Consider the following 20748-nt stretch of genomic DNA (forward strand, 5'->3'; position numbering starts at 1 on the left):
TACTGGTTTACTCCTCCCTGGCTTCTGTCCCGTTCTGGGGCAGTCACCCTGGCCTATCTCATGAATACTCCTTTGGCAACCTTTTTCTTGGTGCCTCCACTGCAGCCTCGCCGGTGGAGGCCTTGCTTCTCCCTACCAGCACTCTTCCAGTAGCCTCATGTCCACATTCTTTCACTTCTTACCCAGCGCTTGCATCACTAGGGTGTCATTCCTCTTCCTTCAGCCCCTGAGTTGCTCAGCCACCTTCCTGCTTCCCACAGCCTCTAGTACCTCCCTACTGTCTTTATATTGACCCAGCACTTCCCTGTGTATACGACACAGTTGTTCCCATGGCAGCTCTGAGGAACAGCCAGGAGTGGTTTCAGTCCACTTCACAAAGGAAAGTGCGCTTCAGCAAAGGGGAGAAATGGCCATGTTGTTCATAGTAGACCCAGAACTCAAACTGAGGCCTTCTGTCTCCAAATCTAGTGTGTGGGTTACTCCAGACTCTCACAACTAAGTCCCAAGCTTCCGCACACAACACCTGCCTTGTGGTGGTGAAATTGTACTAATGGCCGCTCACTGGCCCTGCTTCCTGGCCTCTCTGCCTTTGGTCGTGCTGGGCCCTTGCCTAGAGCCCTTTTTGGACTTCACAGTTGTATCCATCCAGGCCCTGGACCCGAGCCATGTGCTTCTGCTTCCATGCAGCCTCCCAGTCACTCTGTCGGGAATCAACCTGTCAGGGCGGGATTGTGCTGCCTTCAGCTATGTAACCCTGGTGTCTCCTCTGCTTGGCTTTGGAGTTTGGGTACCAGCCTTAATTTTTCCTGGTAGATTGAGGGACTCTGTACTTTCATTCTTTGTACACCCTTTGTTTTAAACGAGAGTCTCAATTAATATTGGTGAATTAAGTCCTTTCACAGAACAATAAATAAAAACAACCATGTTTAATCATCGCTTAATTACCAGATTCAGTTCAGCTAAAATAGGCTCTAAGATAAATTTTTTAATGGATGCTGTTCTTTTTTGCTTTGTTTTGTTGAGCTGTATATCCACAAGTTTTGAGATGTGATATTTTCATTTTCATTCAGTTAAAAATATTTTCCAGTTCTCCTTATGAATTCTTTTTTGGCCTACTGATTATTTAGAAGTATGTTATTTTCCAGGTATTTAGGATTTTCCAGATAATCTTTCTATTATTGATACTCAGTTTAATTCTGTTGTGGTCAGAAAACATACACTGTATAATTTTAATCTGTTTGATTTATGGTCCAGAATATGGTCTACTGTGATGAATGTTTTATGTGTACTTGAGAAGGATGAATATTCTGTTGTTGTCAGTGGAGTGTTCTATAAATGTCAGTTAGGTCAAGTTGGTTGATAGTATTCTTCAGGTCTTCTGTATTCTTCCTGATTTCTGTCTACTTGTTCATCAATTATTGAAAGAGGAATGTTGAACTCTCCATCTGTATTTCTTCTGTCACGTCTATCACTTTTTTGCTTCACATGTTTTGAAGCACTGATACTAGGTTTAGACATACTTAGTATTGTTATATCCTCTTGATGAATTGACCCTTTACATTATGAAATGTCTCTCTTTATCTCTGGTAGTATTCCTTATTCTGAAGTCTACTTTATCCATTTTACTTTTGATTAAAGTCTGCATGATGTATCTTTTTTAATCCTTTTGCTTTTAACCTGTTTATGTTTAAAGTGAGCTTCTTATGGATAGCATATGGTTGGGCCTGACAATGTGTGTTTTAACTGGGATGCTGAAACAATTAGATTTAATGTAATTATTGGTATGGGTAAAATTTATATCTCCTATCTTGCTGTTTTTTCTCTATGTGTCCCACCTATTTTTTGTTCCTTTCCTGCCTTCTTTTTAGATTTTTTAAAAGTTATTCCATTTTATTTTCACTATTGCCTTACTATATTTTTCCTAGTAATTGCTCTAGGCATTCCTGTATACATCTTTAAATTTCACAGCCTACCTTCATATAATGTTATGCCATTTCATGTATATAATTCAAGAATCTCCACCACAGTATACTTTCATTTTGCCCTCTATACTTTATGCGTTTTTTTTTTTTTTAATTTTTTTTTTTTTTTTAATGAAGATGGTGTTTCACCATGTTGGTCAGGCTGGTCTTGAACTCCCGACCTCAGGTGATCTGCCCACCTTGGCCTCCAAAGTGCTTGGATTACAGGCGTGAGCCACCACGCCTGGCCTACTTTATGCTGTTTTTGTCATACATTTTACTTAGGCTATAAATCTCACAATGCTGCCATAATTTTTGCCTTAAATAGGCAAAAATGCCTTTTATTGTTACTTACATATACCAAATATACCATTTCTATGCTCTTTATTTCTTTTATGTAGATCCACGTTTCTATCTGGTATCATTTTCCTTTTGCCTAAAAAACTTTTCTTGGCCAGGCGAGGTGGCTCATGCCTATAATCCTAGCACTTTGGGAGGGCTAAGCAGGCAGATCACTAGGTCAAGAGATTGAGACTATCCTGGCCAACATAGTGAAACCCCATCTCCACTAAAAATAGAAAAATTAGCTGGGCGTGGTAGTGCACCCAGCTACTCGGGAAGCTGAGGCAGGAGAATCGCTTGAACCCAGGAGGTGGAGGTTGCAGTGAGCCAAGATCATGCCACTGCACTCCAGCCTGGCGACAGAGCGAGACTCCATCTCAAACCACATACATACAACCCACTTTCTTTAACATTTCTCATAGGACAGATCTGCTGGTGATTAATTCTGTAAGCTTTTATTTTGTCTTCAACTTAGAGACTTCTCGGGGTAAAAAAATTCTAGGTTGATAGTTTATTCTTTCTGTGCTTCATTAATGTCTCTGTACTGTCTTTCATCATGTGTAATTTTAAGTCTGGTGTCATTCTTACCTTTATTCCTTTAAACATGTCTTTTGTTTTCTAACTTTTCTCTTTCCATTGCTTTTTAGCAAGTTTATTACGATATTCCCTGGAATAATTTTCTTTATTTTGGTTGGGGTTTGATGAGCTTTTTGGATCTGTGGGTTTATAGTTTTTATTAAATTGGGAAATCTTTCTGCTGTTATTTCTCCAAATTTTTTTGGTTCTGTCTCTGCTCTTCTGGGACTATGGTTATACCTATGTTAGGTTGCTTGATTGTGTCCCACAAGCCACCGATGCTGTGTTCTGTATTATTTTTTGTTTTTTCCGTTTCATTTTTAATAATTTTTATTACTGTCTTCCAATATTAATCTTTTCTTTTGCAGTGTCTAATCTGTTAATCTCAACCAACATATTTTTCATTTTAGATACTATGTTTTTCATCTTTTAAAGTTCCATTTGGGTCTTGCTTATGTCTTCAATTTCTCTCCCTATCATGATAATATTTTCTGCTTCCTCTGATTTCTAGAACATGTTTATAGTAGGTATTTTTATAATCTTGTCTTCTGGTTCCATCATCTGTTATTTCTGCATCTCTTTCTGTTGTTTTATTTTTTTCTTGGTTATGTGAGTCACTTGCCCAAATTCTTTGCTTGTATATATATATTTTTTTAATTGGAGCTGGATATTGTGAATTTTATGTTTTGGTTGCTGTGGGTTTTGTTGTATTGCCTTAGATAGTGTTGAATTTGTTTGTTTTTTAAGTGTATAAATTACTTGGAATCAGCTTGATCCTTTGGAAGGGCTGGTTCAAAGCAGTCTTGAGAGGGATGATTTGGCCCCACTACTAAGGCAATATTTTTTTCAGGATTCTGTCTAATGCCTTGTATACTATGAGATCTTCCCATGCTGACTAGTGGGATTACAAACTGTCCCCAGCCCTGAATAAACCCTGGGGACTTCTGCTCACTCATTTGCCATGGTTCTTTTCAGACTCAGGTCATTTCCTCTCACGTGTTTATATGGCCAAAGACTGAAGGAAACCACTCTGGAGACCTTCACATCTCTTTGTGTAGTTTCCACCTCACTAGTATTTGGCTGCATACATTATAGTTATCTTTGCCACCTTGAACTCCAATCTCTGTCTTCTCCAACTCAGCAAGATTGCTGGGCTCAGTTTTGGGTTCCCCTTTCTTTGCCATGGCGTGGAAACCACGTCTGCAGAGTAAGCTGGTATCAACCTAGGGCTTACCTTATTTGTTTTCTTTTTCCTGGGGATCACAGTCCTGTGTTGCCTGTTTTTCATCATGTGAAGCCATCATTTCATCTTTTTGTCTAGTTTTCTGGTTGTTTTTAAGTAGAAAGGGGAGTCTTGTCTGTTACTCTATCTTGGTTGGAAATAGAACTCAAACCTCCTTTTTTCCCCACCAAATCTTTTTGTTCCTTCTAGAAAAATGGACTCCTGGAGGTAAAAACTCATAATTAACATTGCAGTGAACTTTTAAAAATCACACTTTAATGAAAATTGAGCTTTATGATATAATTTTAATATCCTAAATATTATATTGCAACTAACAGTGGTGGTATAATATATTAAATATTCTGAATTCTGCTTAAAATGCCAGGAAAGAAACTACAGTACAACACCAGAAAATAATAAAATAGCCCCTTTAACAGTTCTCTACCAAAATTGCAGCCCCAATCATTTCTTTTCTCCCCTTTGAACCTTGTAGCCAATTTAAAGTAGTACTTGGCTATAAAGTTGTGTTATTTTTCTCCTAATTTGTCTTTGACTTGAACTTATTTATAGTTTTATGGATGTCTTAGAGTCATGACGCTTGAAAGCTGAAAGGATCTTCAGAAGTCATCTGGTCCAGGCTATCAATGTAGGATGATGAGACTGAGAGCCAGCGAGGAGGGGCAGCAGCAGGGCCCGCGCTCTGCCCTTGATGTCCAGGCCAGTGTTCTTCACAGAGCCACATTGCCTTTCCTTCCACAAAGCTCTCCTTTTCCTGTGGAATCTTGCTAGAGGAAGACAGTGGGATATGCACAAGGGCCAACATGATCAGTTCTCTTCTACAATTGGAATTTTGCCTCAGTATTTTTATGCATAGGGTTTTTTGCCCTCAATGTAAATTTTATTTATTATATAAACAAATATTGTTATATGGATTCTTTTAAATAAAACAGCCATTTTTCCTTGCTTCCTTTTTAAAAAAGGACCTAGTGAGAACAACAAGATTTGATGAAGAGAGTAGACTAAAAGACTATGTATAGTAATTTTTCATTGATCTGAGAGTAGTTAAAAATATCAGTTCATTGGATGTTTTACCTTCTCTGTAGTGGAGGCAAGCTGCTGGTTCAAGGGTTGTGTAGACATGCGTGGCATTTGGAGGAGGATGCATGTGGAGTTGAGTGGGGCACTGACTGGCAGCATTGAGGTCCGGGTGAGAGCAGAGACCACGGATTTGCACTGCTGTTCTCCATAGAGTAGGATGTGTTTCTAGCATTGCAGTCCTGCCTTGATGCAGGAAGGGACAGACTTAGAGTGAGAAGTTTGAGAGGAGCCCTGGTGGAGTGATTTGAGGTGAACCAGACAGAATCAGGAAGGAAGCAAAGTTAGAAGCTGCTAGAGAGGGAGAGAAAGGGAGGCCTTTTAGAAGGGGAACTAGTGAAAGGGAAGATGGGAGGAGGGCACTGGAGAGGTGACTGTTTCACTTCTTGAAATAAAACCTTAAAGCAGTTGAATGGAGAGTCTTGTGGAGGCAGAACACTCCAGTGGGATTGACTTTTACTGAGAGGTAATCTTGTGGGAGGTTAATTTTGAGAGCAAGCCTGTCAGCCCCTCTGTATACTTGCTTTCCTGACAGAAGGTGCCTGCTGGTCTTCTCCAGTGTTTGAGTCCGTGTTTCTGGAAGCTGTAAGCAGCCCCACAGATTTAAGCTGGTACACTGTCCTCCTCTCAGTACTACAACAGCCAAACTAGAAATTATTATGGATATTACTCATAGAATTCACCAAAGAAAATTTTGCTAGGTCTGTTATCAGAGAAATCCTCTTGAAGCCTAACCTATCCTGTGCGGTCATTTGGATTCACTTCCTCTTATGATTTGAGTCAGCCTTTCAGTCATTAGTTGATGTATTCATCCAGTTTCCTTCTCCACACAACCCCCCACACACACACACGTGTCCACATGCACACTCACACACTCTCCTCACTACTTTTCCTCTTACTTTATTGTCAATTACAAAGAAAACAGAAGGTAGACCTGGGTGACAGTAAGAATAAGAATATGATGGTGTCATCTAAGCCCAGGTCTGTTACACTGAAAATCTTCTTAGTTTTATCCTTAAGATTCCTCTTTAGTTGTTGCAGAGCCATGCAGATTTGCTCAGCAGTTATTGGGAAAGCTCATTGGCCTATATGCTTCTTTATATTGAAATCTGTCTTCCCTCATTACTTCTGAGGGAAGCAGCCTAGTAGGCAGTGAAGAGCTCCAGCTTGGAATCAACTTCTTAGCTCAAGTTTCAGCTCTACCATTTATTGACTGTATTTAACTCCCTATGCCTCAGTTTTCTTATTTATAAATTGGAGATTATAGTAGTCTCTATTTACTAATAGAGGTGAAATGAGTTTAAGGCACTTAGAACAGTTTCTAGCTTGAAGTAAGTTCTCAGGAAAACTTAACCATAGAATTAGAAATAATTGTTGAATTCTTCACTGATATTAACCTAGTTGTCTTCAGACATCCTTTCAAATAATGACGTTTTTTGAGAATAGTGCTTATGGTAGTAGAATCTGATTGTACCCAACAAAATAATAAAGAAAGCCTGTGCCAGTTGGCAGATGTTTTCCTTTTGTTTTAAAGGAAATGTCAAGAATTGAGCTTAATTGATTGCCTTGCAAACATTGTTATCTCTAAACTAACGTTGGCTAAGTTCTAAGAGCATAATTAAATTCTATAGTTAAAAAAAATTGATTTGCTATATTTTTGTTTTTATAAACTGAGCCACAGTATTTAAGATATGAGCTCTTTACAGCCCTCTATTTTTATCTTTTGTTTACTTAGGTAGCTGGGTTAAGGAGCACTGCATTTTTTCTATATCTACTTCTCTTGTGGCCTCAATTGGAAACCATGACACATGTAATAGATTTTCACCTAAGGCCTTTTGATTTCATGTACCAATTTCTGACTTGGTCTTCACCATTTATGTTTGGAATTGTGATTTCTTGATTCCAGCTAGTCTGTCTTGAAAATCTTCTGGGTTTTTATTTTTCCTGTTGAATTTTTTTCTTTGTAATTTTAATAATTCAAGATTCTTCTTTTCATAGGTAAGTCTTAAGTTGTAAAGTTTGGTATATGTTGGAAATAGATCTTTTGAAATAGGAGCCTTTGATTTAGCAGGTCTGGATACTTAGATGTTTAAAGGTTCATTTTTGTAATATATTTACATGTTTACAGTTAACCGTTTTGTTTCAGTTGTTAAGTCATTTGTGCCACCTAAGAAGAAAACTGCTTAATTGTCCCCTCTTACAGAAGGACATTTACTGGAACAGTATTATGTAAACAAAGGCACTGTTGCTTTTTTTTTTGGTACTCTAAATCAGATTTTAATAAAACTTCACTATCCTCTACACTAGCTGTTATTAATCTTTAGCTTACGGAATTAGAGTGTATTTATTCCATATGTAAAACATAATGTAGGATATTTAGAGTAGGATCCTTTGGTTTTGCAGCTGTAGTATATCATTCTATAATTTCTATTTTTAATCTACATTAAGGAAGACCACAAAGTAGAATCTAGTTGTATATTGTGGGGGATTGGTATATCTTTCGTGTACAGAGCCTGTTCAGTTCCTATTATTATTTGAAAAATGACATAAAATTCTTTTCCTTTTTATCTTAGTAAAGTTTATGAAATACACGCATATACATTTTGGGTCGAGAGGTGGGTAGGGAGAGAGATTTTCATTTCCTTCTCCTTTAACCTTGATGGGCCTTCTGGGGATGCTGGTTGGCTCTTGGCAGACTCTCAAGGTGCCTTCTGTCTGATTCTGACCTTGGGATGGAGAAATCTATTGGTCTGCCCCTTGCTCCTCGGTGTTCCATGAGCAGAGGGTCACAGGATTGTTGTGGACAGCGTACAATTTTAATTTCTTACAAAGAGCTTTTGGATGTCTTTACTCCTTAAATTTGTTACGGTGATTATTTTTTTTAAAATGCCTATAATGTTGATGGCTGTCTGATAGCATCCTGGGAGATTCATTTCACTTTTAATTGGGAACCCCTTTGCAGAGAATGTCATCAGGATCATTGTTGTCAGACAACCCGCTGCGAGTGTCTTCAATTTTGATGTTTAGTAGATGTTTGCTGTGGGAGCTCTCAACTGTGTTGTTCCAGGGAATTTTGAGTGTTTCCAGTCATGGTCATTTGCACATAGCCACAAGTTCACTCACAGGCAATGTTGGTTATCAGTGAGATGCCATTGTTCAGATTGTGAGTGCATCCATAATATCTTTCTCTTATTTGCTAGGCCGAAGATGATGTTAGTGATTGCGAGCTGCTGGCTGGCACCCTTGCAGAGCAGGAGTAAGTGAGTGCTGTTCAGCTTTCCAGTCGTGTGAGTCTGATGCCTTTCCTCCATGTTTTGGCATCACTGCCAAACATATGCATTGAAATCCTTCATGATCATCAGTTTGTCAGATGATTATATTGTTGCAAAGAGTCTGTCCAGGTCTTTTGTATCTTTTTTTCTTTTTTGTCACCTTAGTGTATGTCCATTGTGATGGGGACATAGGCATTGATGATGATGGAAGAAGGCACAATATATATCACAGCAAGACTAGAGATTTTGGGTTTAGTGAATGATTACAAACTCTGCAAAGGGAAAACTTTTCCAGAGCGCCAGTGTCGTCAGCCCAGTGCTGCATGAGCTGTTGTTCAACAAATGGACTTTGGCCCGGTCCTGTGGTGCCGCGTGTGTTTCTCAACAATTTACTCGTTTATCTTGTGGATTGCTTCATAGTATGGTGTGCTGTTGCCGTCTGCCACACCTATGTTACAGGGTAAGAGGAAGTTTTCCATTTGCTTGCACAGTGCTCACAGGAGTGTAAGCCCTTGAAACACAACAAACCAATGCAGTTTGGCTGGCAAAAGGCAGGCAGTCTCTAGAACACCTCTTCTCCTGTCCTCTTCTCCATTGGGTGTGTGTACTGCAGCCCTGAGCAGGACAATATGTATGGCCCAGGGACAGGCAGAGAACCCTGTGCAAAGGAGGTCCTACCTGTTTGCATAGAACTGTGGAATTGAGATACACCTGCCCTCATCAGACTTATGTGACCTCTAAAAGAAGGGTGATGTGGAGCCATCTGACCTGGTCTATTCATGGACAGTCATTACACTTCACAACTGGGACCAAAAGGCAGATCTACTACATATCTTCTTAGGCAACAAGTTTCCTTATCTTCATCTACCTTGATTGTTGTTGTTAAGTGAGACCCTTACATTTGCTGTACTAAGTCCCAACTCAGGGTCATGGCTAGAAATGGTTTGTGTACTAAAGAGTACTTCACTGTTAAGAATCCCTGCAGTGATGATTTATTTTATCAGGAAGTATATATGGCTGCATATGTGGCTTAGGGTGGTGGTCACAGCATCATCCCTTAATTTGAACATTTAGATTCCACTCCACTGGGCTAGCCAGGCACTTTCTCCCTTTGTAGAAAAGTACTTTTACAAATTTCCACTGTAGTTAAGATACCACATGGAGGCTAGCTTTGGATGTCTAAGGTACGCTTATGGTCCCAGGCCCTGTCTTCCTTTCCATGGAAACTGTCCACTTGTAGTTCTGGAATGGAAGCATATAAGAAAGATGGGAATGAGAAATTAGGATCCTTAATTGCAAATGTATGTGGAATGAGCTTACCCTGCCTATATTTAGGTTTATGTTCTTATCTTTTTTCTGGTGTTCTTATCTTTTTTCTGGTGTCCTTATGAAATGTTGTCTTTCACTTGGTTACTAGTTAGGAGTATTCTACTAGGAAATGTACTAAGAAACCTATCTATCTGTCTATTGAAGGACTGTATTGATATGCTTCCTGCTTTCTACCAGAGTGGGTAGATGAATATATCCTCTGATTTAGAGAGACACTCCAGAGCCCCAGCATTTGTATGAGCTGAAGTTAATTCCAGCATGTTTAGGTTCAAGAAAAATATTTATCAATGAAATCAAATGGTTGGAAAAACCATTTTTGTTAAGGAAACCTGATTCCTAAGCATAGCCATCAAAACCTTTAAGCTCCATTGAGTTATGTTATAGGCTTTATGATCAACAATTAGGATTTGATAATTATCACAAATGTCAAACAAGTGATTGAGTTACAAGTTTTTATTAATCCCATGATGACTGTAGAAACTGCTACTACATAACTAATTGATTTTGCATTAGGGTGACCAGTTGACATGAATCTTTCTCACAGTAAATTTATTTAATATTGCAATGCCCACGCCTTCCATTGTGTTTGACTGCCTCGCCTCCCCAACCTTAGTCTGGATGCAAGGTCTTTAAGGTATATGATAAATGAGCTGTTTACTAATTTCCTGTTGAAGTGAATACACAATTGCAATTATTGGAATTTATTGTTTGGGGGCATCTGGCTCATCCTTGTTTTTGTTTGTTAAACAGGAAAAGGACCAGCGCAGCCTAGACATAAACACTGCCAAGTGCATGTTGGGACTGTTATTAGGAAAAATCTGGCCCCTTTTTCCAGTTTTTCACCAATTCTTAGAGGTACCAAATTGTTGTTTTATGAAATGTATGTTTGCTTGCTTAGAACTACCAAATAACTTTATTTACCCATTTTATGTAATTTTTTGTTTGTTGTACTTTTCTGCCTACGTAGGAATTATGGTGACATAATTGCTGTCAGTCAGCAACTACCCATCTTCTTGGAGTGCATCTGTATGCGTTTGATGTTGCGTTGCTTCATTCCACATTAAAAATGCATACGAAACAGCCACAGCTCTGTCCTTTTCACTCTTTTCTTGTCCCCATTTTAAAGCTTCACTTTTGTTTAGATTTCCTGTTCTTTATCACAATAGAAAAAGAAGATTTACTTTCTTTTGACTTTAGATGAACTTCCACTTTTATTAAGCAAAGGTTTAAAAGACAGCCATCTGCCTTCTTACCAAAATTAGTTTGTAATCTGTTCTTATCTACTCTTCATCTCCAAGTAACTTGAGGACCTTAGATAAATCGAAGTATTAGGCAAACTGACAATATCTCCTTCAGTTTATCTTCAGATCAGTATCAAAACAGTCCAGCACTTTACTCCATCATGGTTTGTGTGCCTTAAGTATTGATGATCAGAAATTCTGAGATACTGGTTTTGTTGAAGTGTCATTCTGTGGGACCTGGAAGTATCTGGGATACAAGTTTGAGTTACTTGGGTTGTCATATATGGCATCCTCCTTTCCCTCCTGCCCCAAGCCCTTTTAAAAAATGTCCTTTGCTTGTAAGGATGAGGGTGTTGGGTCTTGGAGAAAATCCTGGGCCATATGATGACTCCAGCTTCACTCTTGAATAATCCTTCTCACAACTTACTTTGTGTAATGGTCCAGAAAATTTTAATATCTGATTCTTTGAGGACTGTTATTAAAAATTTCTTTTAACATTACCAACTGGGACTCCTCAAATTTTTAAAAATTAGTTTTACATAAGCATTTGTTTACCCAGTAGTCCATGTTGACATATGATCTGTTCTAATTTCTCTGACAATCCCTTAAGATAAGTTAGCATTATTTGGAAAATAAATAGAAATAGTTGTTCTCAGAAAGTTTAGCTGGATTTGCACCTGAGTGTAAAGAGTCTTAAGCTGGAAGACCTGGCCGGGAGGAAATCAGACTTTGTGCAATTCCAGATGCATCATCAACTGTTTCAGGACTGGTTTTTACTTTACTTGCTTAGAAAGTTAAACTTGTAGTCTGTGCTTTGCTCTCTCTCTTATATTAGTTTGCATTTTTCTTTAAAAACGGTAGTATTCCTCTCATTTCAGCTTTTCTTGTGTTTGCATCCTCAAAACCATTGGCTCAACTCTCTTTGCTTTTTATGTACTTGTATTGTTTTACTGTGTTTCTGATTTTAGTGGTGAGGATTTAAAAATCATTGGTCTGGATTTTATTTATGAATCTTTATGCAGGAATACTGTATTTTTAAATAGATATATGGCAAATTTCTTGTCTAAGAGGAATAGAAGAATTATTTCACAGCTATTCTAGTCTCTTTTATGATCAGATTCGAGTTTTGAATTATTAGAACAGCATTTTTTTTTTTTCCGTGACAATTAGTTTTGAGACCACTTGCAGCACTTACCACATCTCATCAAGTGACCTGCTGCTGGATGTGCTTTAAGCTGAAGGCTTGGCCATGGGCAGTGTTGATTATGTCAGGGGTTATATTAATGGGAGCTACTCTTTATTTAGCACTTACTTTGTGCCAAGCCGTGAATGAAGTGCTTCACATAAATTACATAAATGGTCTCTTTTAATTCTTACAACATCTTTATGAAGTAGGTGTTATTCCCATTTTATGTAAAAGGGTTTTTGCAGTTTAGAAGTTTCACTTCTAGGGATATAAAAATCATGTTTCTTTGATGTGGTTGCCGTTTTGTGTTAAGCCCCCATAATATTTTTGTAATGCAAATTGTCATCTTAAATTCTACTCTTGCTCTCCCTCACATCCTCCTAGATTGGTGCCTAACAAACCTCAAATGGAAAGAGTTAACCTTAGATGAACCTTATTAAGTTGATTCATAGAGTAATTGAAACCGTCCCATTTGTTCACTTTAAGTGTCAGTAATTCATATTACTTTTCCCTCCATCAGCAATCAAAATATAAAGTTATTAATAAAGACCAGTGGTGCAATGTCCTAGAGTTTAGCAGAACAATTAATCTTGACCTCAGCAACTATGATGAAGATGGAGCATGTAAGTACTGCCTCTACCCTTCTGCCGTTCATGTATATGTGTACATCATCCTCATTGGGAAAAGCCTCGGCTACGTTATTATTATTACTACTGCTACTACTACTACTAATACTACTGTTTCTCTTTTTCTCCAGGGCCAGTTTTGTTGGACGAGTTTGTGGAGTGGTATAAAGACAAACAGATGTCCTAGGACTTTATGCATAGCAGCGAGAGAGTCACTGTTACCACAGTTATGTCACCCATTAGCCATAAATTGCTGTTTGTATCAAAGCGCATGCTGCTTTTCTTGCACTGTTTCCCTTTTGCAGGGACGTGTTGGTGTTTGCTATTGAATGGGCCAGCTCTGCTTGCTGTGTGGCATTGTTCTCTTGGAAGGCTGCTTTGCAGTTTGTATTTACACTACAGATTGGTGAATTTGCCAACGTCCTCACTGTGATTATGTGTATATTGCTGTTTAAACTTTGTATATGTGTATAAAAGGAAAAAGCTTCACCTAGAGATTATTTCTGAAAAATGTAAAAATAATTTTGTGGCATATTTTTAGTCCCTTTGTTTGAATGAACCAATTATACTTCATTTGGTCTCTTATGTAGCATTTCGGAAAACGACAAAACTGTTACCATGAACAAACATTGCCAGAATTGACCTTACTGTTTAAGAGGCCAACTTCTGGAAGGAGGTAGGAGTCGTAACTTTTCAGTGGCATATGCCAAATATTATTTGGTTTACTTAACAATATTAGTGTTTTAAAATGATGAAAGTTATAATTATTTGAACATATAGACATGTAACATGCCACAAATCATTTCCACCACGCAAAGTATATCAGTTGTTTATTTTTTAGTGTTAAAACTATAGTAGCTTGAATATAGGTACAAATGAACAAATTCAAATTGCACCTTTTTTTTTTTTGAAGAATGGGATTTAAACTTTTGTAAACATTCTTTAACTTTTTGTTTGCTTGTTTGTTTTCTTTTTTTTTTCTTTTCCTCTTGCATTCTTCTAGCCAGTGATTGGCCTGCTAATGCTTTGCCACTTTAAGTAAAATTTATTTTGCCTCCTCAATGAAAACCTCATGGTTTTGCTGGTAATTTTTAACTGCATAGCACTTCTAGTTGTGGCTTGATTTTTTTAGTTAAGCTTTCATGGTGTCTAATTTTCCAGCTCTTTGAGAAAACAAGCATACTACAAGTGAGAGGTGTTTTGTTTTCTGTTTTGTTTTCCTTGTTTGTTTGTTTCATGCTAGGCTTTTCCTGGCAGCATGTCCATTGCAGGCAGTGGACAAGAAACCACCAGCATTGAGCTAACCCAGTACATGCTAGGACCTGTCCTAGAGGGGCCACTTGTCATTACCTGAGTTATTTGTACAGAGGGGTGATAGCCATTATTTTTGTGGGTGAGGAAACAAGAATAAACAGGATGGTATTTTTAGGTTTGTATTTTATGTCTTTTTTTTTTTTTTTGCCTTTCTTGAGGAAATATAGAGATGACATGTTTTCACCCCAATTATCTGGTGCTATTGAATGACTAACTCAGTCCCTAAAGTTCTGTGAAAAGACAAAAGTCTAATGATTTGAGCAAGTAAAAGGTAATGGTGCATTTGAACAAGTAAATGCTGTCGTGGTCAGCAAGATCCATGATTTGAGCATGTGATGATCGGAAAATCGGTTTGGGTTATTTGGAAATCTGGCTAAAAATTCTTTTAGGTGACATGTGAACCTTTAAATGGCATTAAGTGAATAAAGCACACAGACAATGCTACTCTTGACCACTATTTTACCATTTCTTTGCAAACAGTGTTCACATTTTCATATTTTTTCCCTTACTAAACCACCAAAGACAGAGATTTTGTGTGTATATACAGTGTGTGTGTGTATACAAAATCATGATATGGTAGAATGCAACTACTTTTTCTACCAAATGAAAGGTTTTATTTGCTGTGAAATAAACCAGAAGTTTTAAAAAAAAAAACCCTGTAGTGATTAAGCATACTTAACCACTCCTTGTTTGTAGACTCTCTTTTAACCTTAAAAATTATTACCAGTTTGCATAAACCAGTATCTGAAAATAATAGAAAATGTTGACGGTAAGCAATAGCTACTAAGACTGATGTGATGGATGCGTTTGTTTTGCAGTGGTAGCTGGCCTAGGCAGGTTTGGATCTGTGAAGAATTGATTCATTTTTAAAATTACTCCTTAAAGTTAAAAAATTACACTTTAAAGGCAACAGTTCATACAGTTCTTTAAATTTGATCAACTGTAGCTTTATTTAAAGCAAATATAAATCATAGATGAAATTATTTTAAACATTTTTAGAATCTAGAGAATTTTAAAATGCTAAGCACAGTTAATTCTAAAATGAGAGGATTGTTACAGGAGGGTGATGTAACAGTTAATCCACAATCAACATTTTGATGGTAGGGAAAAAAAAAACGTGTAGAAATGATTTTATGATGTATGATAAGCAAGTAAGTATTCCAAAGGGATAATCTTGCATATATAGAAAACTCCAAATAATCTTTTAACTGCCTTGAAAAATAAACCTCTGTGACTGCTGAGTGGCAGAGTGCTTACCCTTGGTTTTCTTGATTTTATATAGTTATTTCTAAGGGGAGAGAAAGGGGGCAGAGTAATGATACATTTTTTAAAAACCTCTCTAAGTTACACAAAATTGAACAATCATTGATCACTTATTTACTGGCTAATATTGAATAAATTAGGGTGCCTTTGTCTGTTTTTTTTTTTTTTTTTTTTTTTTTTTTTTTTTTTTAGTACCTAGGTCTACAACCCTTTCTCTTTTTCTGTTGTGTTTTGAACTCCACAATACCCTGTTGTCATGGAATACAGCCTTTAGATGTTTACTGTGAAGTAGGTCAGAAACTTTATTATTTGATTTGCCACAAACATCCACTGTCATGTTCCATGCACCTTTTTTGAAGCATGAACTCTGAATTACATTTTTTTTTTTAATAACTCTGACTAGACAAACCTCTAGATTCTGGTTTCACAATAGATTTCTTTTGTCTCCATTTTAACAGTGCTTTTGAAGTTTATACAGAAAGCTTTAAAAGTTAGTTTATGCCCTTGATTTTTATTCTTACAACTGCTAAAATACCTCTGTAAGCCTTACCCTTTATTCTTTCATATGTTGTATAATTAATGTATAGATTTCATTGACCAACTAAAATGTTGGGTGTCTGTAAATGAGACCAAAACGTGGGTTGCTTTTTTCATAAAATAATTTCTATTGGGGGTTACTGTTAAATGACAGCAGCTAACCTATAACTGTGAATGCTTCGTGTCGTCAGTATTTGCATTACATTCATAAAAGTGTGCAAGTCCTGTGACTCCCAGCTTAACTGAAATACTGTTATGCCACCTAACTTGAGTACAGCAAACTGGTTTTAGGTTTCAATGAAATTGATGTAAAATGATATCCCATAAATAAAGAGTATTTGTGTTTGGTTTCAGAACTGATGTGTAAATTTTTTCTTCTCTCTTATGGCTTTCTCTTCAATAAACCATTTTAAGGTAGTCTCTAAAGCATTTTTCATCTTTTTTATTTGTTTTTTTCCCAACTTTTTCTATTGAAAATTTCCAAAGCTACAATAATACAATGAACACTTGTGCACCTATCACTTAGATTTTCCAATTGTTAACATTTCACCGTATTTCCTGCCTTACTCTTGGGCTGTACGTGTGTGTACTTCTTGCTTTCTGTTCTGAGAGTAAATTACATTATGACACTTCACACCAGATATTTTGGAATAAGGGCATTCTCCAATAACCATGATACAGTGATCACACTCAAGAAGTTCACTGGTGGAACAATGCTGTAATATACAGTGCAGATTTAAATATCCCCATTTGTACCAGTTATAGTCTTGATAGCTGTTTTATTTTTAATCCAGGGATAAGCATTGTATTTAGTTGTTATGCCTCTTTAGTCTCTTTTAATCTAGAACACTTTCAGACACAGTATTTTAAATGTTTTGATTAAAGATAATGCAGTCACTCCTCAGCCAAATAGTGAGTTTTAAAAAACCCACCGTGTTTTGTGTATTTCTACACATTGAGCCAAGAAGAATTACATACATACTGTGGGCCACAAGCCAGTCAGGAATGACCACTTCTACCCTCAAGGCTGCCACTCAGTTAGTCTATAAGTGTGTATTAGCCCTGGTTACCCCCTTCTAAAATTGTCTTACACTGTACGAGAATGTAAGCTTTCTGAGAGCAGGATCTCTGGCACATAATGGATAGTCAGAAAGTGTATGTGGAAGGAAGCAGGTAACAGAATTCCCTCTCTGGGCAAAGAATTGTCAGGACCTAAGAAACATTATGTAAAGATTAGAAAATCCAAGAATAAATCCAGGAAGACTTTTGATTTTTAGAAGCTTGAAAACAAGAGAGAGGAAGTAGAAAAGATTTCGTAGAACAGAATCCAGGTGCAGTCTGTTTAAACTGTCAGTGTAGATGATTAAACTATGATTTGGGCCAAAAGCTGAGCATCACACCAAGAAAATAACTTCTAGACATCCAAAAAGAGAGATGGAGATAAAGGAAAAAGCTTAATCCCAAATTGATAGAAAGGAGTGAGAGGCGACAAACCTGGGAATGGGAATTCATAACCTGTGGCAGAGCAAACAGTAGAAACTCATGAGGCACATTATCCAGTAATAGAAAATAGGAACATGAGATGTATTCCACTGGACAGTACTAGGACTCTACATGTAAATGTGTGGGAATTGAAATAAAGTTCTCCAATATAATTGGAACAAGATAGACTGAGGAGAGAATAAATCAAGTATGCTGACTCAAGACAACCCAGCAGAGGTGCATTGCAGACATACCCATGAAGGAAAAAAGTTACACAGGTTCACTCTAAAGGAAGGATGTCGTTAAGGCTTTTGAAATAATGGGGTGGAGAGGAAAGTGAATTTTAAAAAATGGAAAACAACCACAGAAAGAAACTGAAGACCATTGGGTCAACCGCAGGACTACAGACAGAAGTGAAGAGGAAAGTTGGCTATTTCCAGACAGCGACTTTCTTGATTTGTTGAACATATAGGCAGTACGTGGTTTTTCCATGGTTGCTGGAATGTATCGCATCAAATAGAAATAACTCATTGGAGTGTTACCTCGAAATCCTTGCGTGAAGAGTAACTTAAGCAAAAGATGAAAGCTTTTATGATTCCTTTAGAAAAGAATTGCCTTTGGGAATTTATTATAGCTAGAAAAAACAAAACAACTTTCACGTGAGGAAATAACACATCAAGCTTTCTGGCCCTATAAGGCAGAAGGTAATTGAAAATCAGGCATGTTCACAACTTTTGGCACATTCAGCAGAAAAATGTTTAGTTTTTTCCCTGCCAGAATTTGTTCCTAGTATTTCCAATTGCCATAACGAAAAATAAAATCATCCCATGTAAAGAAGTACTTGCTTAGAAATCATGGTGAGTTAGTACTTAGGCTATGCTGAGAATAATAATTGGAAACTGAAAAACAAAGATTGACTATAGTAATTAAATGGAAACTTTAAAAACCATTTAAAATGTAAATCTCTTCTTGAATAAATGTATTCGGTCCTTTGAAAGAAATTTCTTTGCAATCACTCTCTGAAGAATATGGATTGTAAAGAATCCTGGCTGTGAGAAAGGAAGCTGAAAAGGGCTTGTTTTTCCTCTGACACTTCCCAGCAGAGACATCTCAGAATTGTCTGTGTGAATATCTAAAATTACAAACTCTGTTCTCTAGAAATCTTAGGATACATGTGTGATGATAAAGAGAGTGACAGCTGTACTCATTACCAGGGAAATAACTAATGGAAAAGTTTTGGGTCAAATTTCGATAGTATGTTGAAAGCCACTGCATTTTCTTTCTCTCTACTTGCTTATCGTTCATTTTTGCTTCATTATCCATGGTGGCTTCTGTGTATCCCTTTGTGAGAGTAGGGCTTGGGCAAGTTTGTAATCCTATCACACTTCCAAAATCATTCGATAAAATAATAGATGCCTTCTAGCAACCTGTTCTGTGTGTCTCAAAGTGTTCATAAATCCTTCAAGTCCTTATTTTGCCTCCATTGGGGTTGATTTTTAGATTCTCAGTATAATCATTGGATCAACAAACTTTAATTGTGCGTTAGGCGGAATTCCTATGTGAAATTGGTAACAGAGTCATTAAAGTTTACCAGAGTGCATAGAGGAGGCTGGAGTAATAGAAAACAGTTGAAGAATTAGGAAAGACCTATGAATGGGAGGCCTTATGCCCACTGAGTGTCAGTGCCTTCAGCCATTTAAAAATGGTAGACCAGAAACACACCAACTGGGTTAGAGCTGGGCGTTCCTCTTGGAGAGTATGGTATGATAGGGAGAGATCAGGAATTGGTGTAGGTCTCTCCTTAGATGCCACGTGCATACTCATGGATCTGGTTTTGAGAGTTGGGTCAGCAAGCTCTAATGGATTGCAGAGATGTAGTCAGGAAGGCCAGTTGGTTGCTTATTGACATCATTTAGCTCCTTTGAGAAAAAGTGTCCAGCCAATGTGCTTTATACTGATCCCCTTGAACACCTTTCAACACTCATGTGAAGTATGTGAAGGAAACTGAAGTTGAAAGAATGTAAGTAACTGGTCTAAAGTCACATAGCTGGAAAGTTGGGAAGCTGAGGTTGAAGCTTAGGTCTGTCTCCACCCCAGCACCTTACAGAGCCCCAAGAGATAAACAAAAGTCTGCCAAGAGCTAGGAAGGTTGAGGTAAGTCTATGCTGTCTGCCTCATACCTGGTGCCCTTTGCAGGAAATCCCCTCTCTCCACTGCAAAGCCCTGGCATCCACTGAGTTCTATTTTTTTTTTCTCGTTTGCTGGGACATGTAAGTGGAATCTTACGTTATATAGCCTTTTGTTTTTGCTTCTTTCGCTTACAATACTTTTCAGATTTAGCCATGCACCATTGTTTCATTACTTTTTATTTCTCAGCAGTGTTCCATTGAGTGGCTGTGCTATGAAATGTAGATGGACATTTGTATTATTTCCAGTTCAGGACAATCATGAATATTTTTGTGGACGTATGCTTTTATTTCTCTTGGGCATTTTGGGATCGAGTAGGATTACTGGATCATATGGTAAGTGTATGTTCAATTTTGTAAGAAATTGCCAAGCCATTTTCCAAAGTCATAACCATTTGGCATTTCTATCAGTAATGCGTAAGAGTTCTAGTGGCTCCCTATATCCTCATCAGCATTTAGTATTTTCAGTTTTTAAAATTTTAGCCATTCTCATAGGTATTACTGGATGCTTTCTGACTTGCAATATATATCAAATATATAATGGTGGGTAATTAGCCCAGGGCTGGTAAGTTCATTTATGGTTTGAGCAAATTCAGTTTTCTATAACAAACGTACGCTGCAGATCAACTGAATAAACACAGTATCCTCTAATATATTTTACAAGGGCTATGGTAACATTTTCCCAGCTAATGGTTACAGACAGTCTGTTACTTCACAGGAGTAGTTGAGTGTTTTGGAATGCTTCTTGCTCCTTTATAATACTCTGGAGAAGAGCTATAATTTGATAACTAGAGATTATCCATATAGATTTCAATGAAAATAAGATTTTATATTCACTTATCTTGGTCTGCTTTGTTCACTGTGTCCCTCTAACCTTCTCTTCCTCATTGGTCCACTCATATATATTTGGAATTCAAAGGCTGCCACTAAAATTCTTTCTAATTTTGGATAACTTACTTGTAACAAAGGATAAATCCATTTTGAGAGGCTTATATTTCGCAGTTGACAAAGTGCTTTTTACATGGTCTTTCATTTTAGTCACACAACCATCCCATGAAGTAGAGTTTATCATTTTCATTTAGCACATGAAAACAAAAAACAAAGGGGTCACAGAGT

The 20748-nt window shown here is 37.3% G+C and overlaps 1 protein-coding gene across 1 annotated transcript in view; it reads left to right on the top strand.

Annotated features, from left to right (window-relative positions):
- Nucleotides 1-16381, top strand: part of DCUN1D4 (defective in cullin neddylation 1 domain containing 4) — a 75316-nt gene extending 58935 nt beyond the window's left edge. The window contains 3 exon segments of the mRNA XM_021670372.2: nt 10548-10652; nt 12745-12847; nt 12982-16381. Coding sequence (XP_021526047.1) covers nt 10548-10652; nt 12745-12847; nt 12982-13037 — 264 coding nt within the window. The 3' untranslated portion in view covers nt 13038-16381.
- Nucleotides 16382-20748: the final 4367 nt, after the last annotated feature.

The sequence above is a fragment of the Aotus nancymaae genome, unplaced genomic scaffold (genome assembly GCF_030222135.1).
Source record: "Aotus nancymaae isolate 86718 unplaced genomic scaffold, 86718_ANA_hifiasm-v0.15.2.pri h1tg000006l, whole genome shotgun sequence".
NCBI classification, from domain to species: Eukaryota; Metazoa; Chordata; class Mammalia; order Primates; family Aotidae; genus Aotus; species Aotus nancymaae.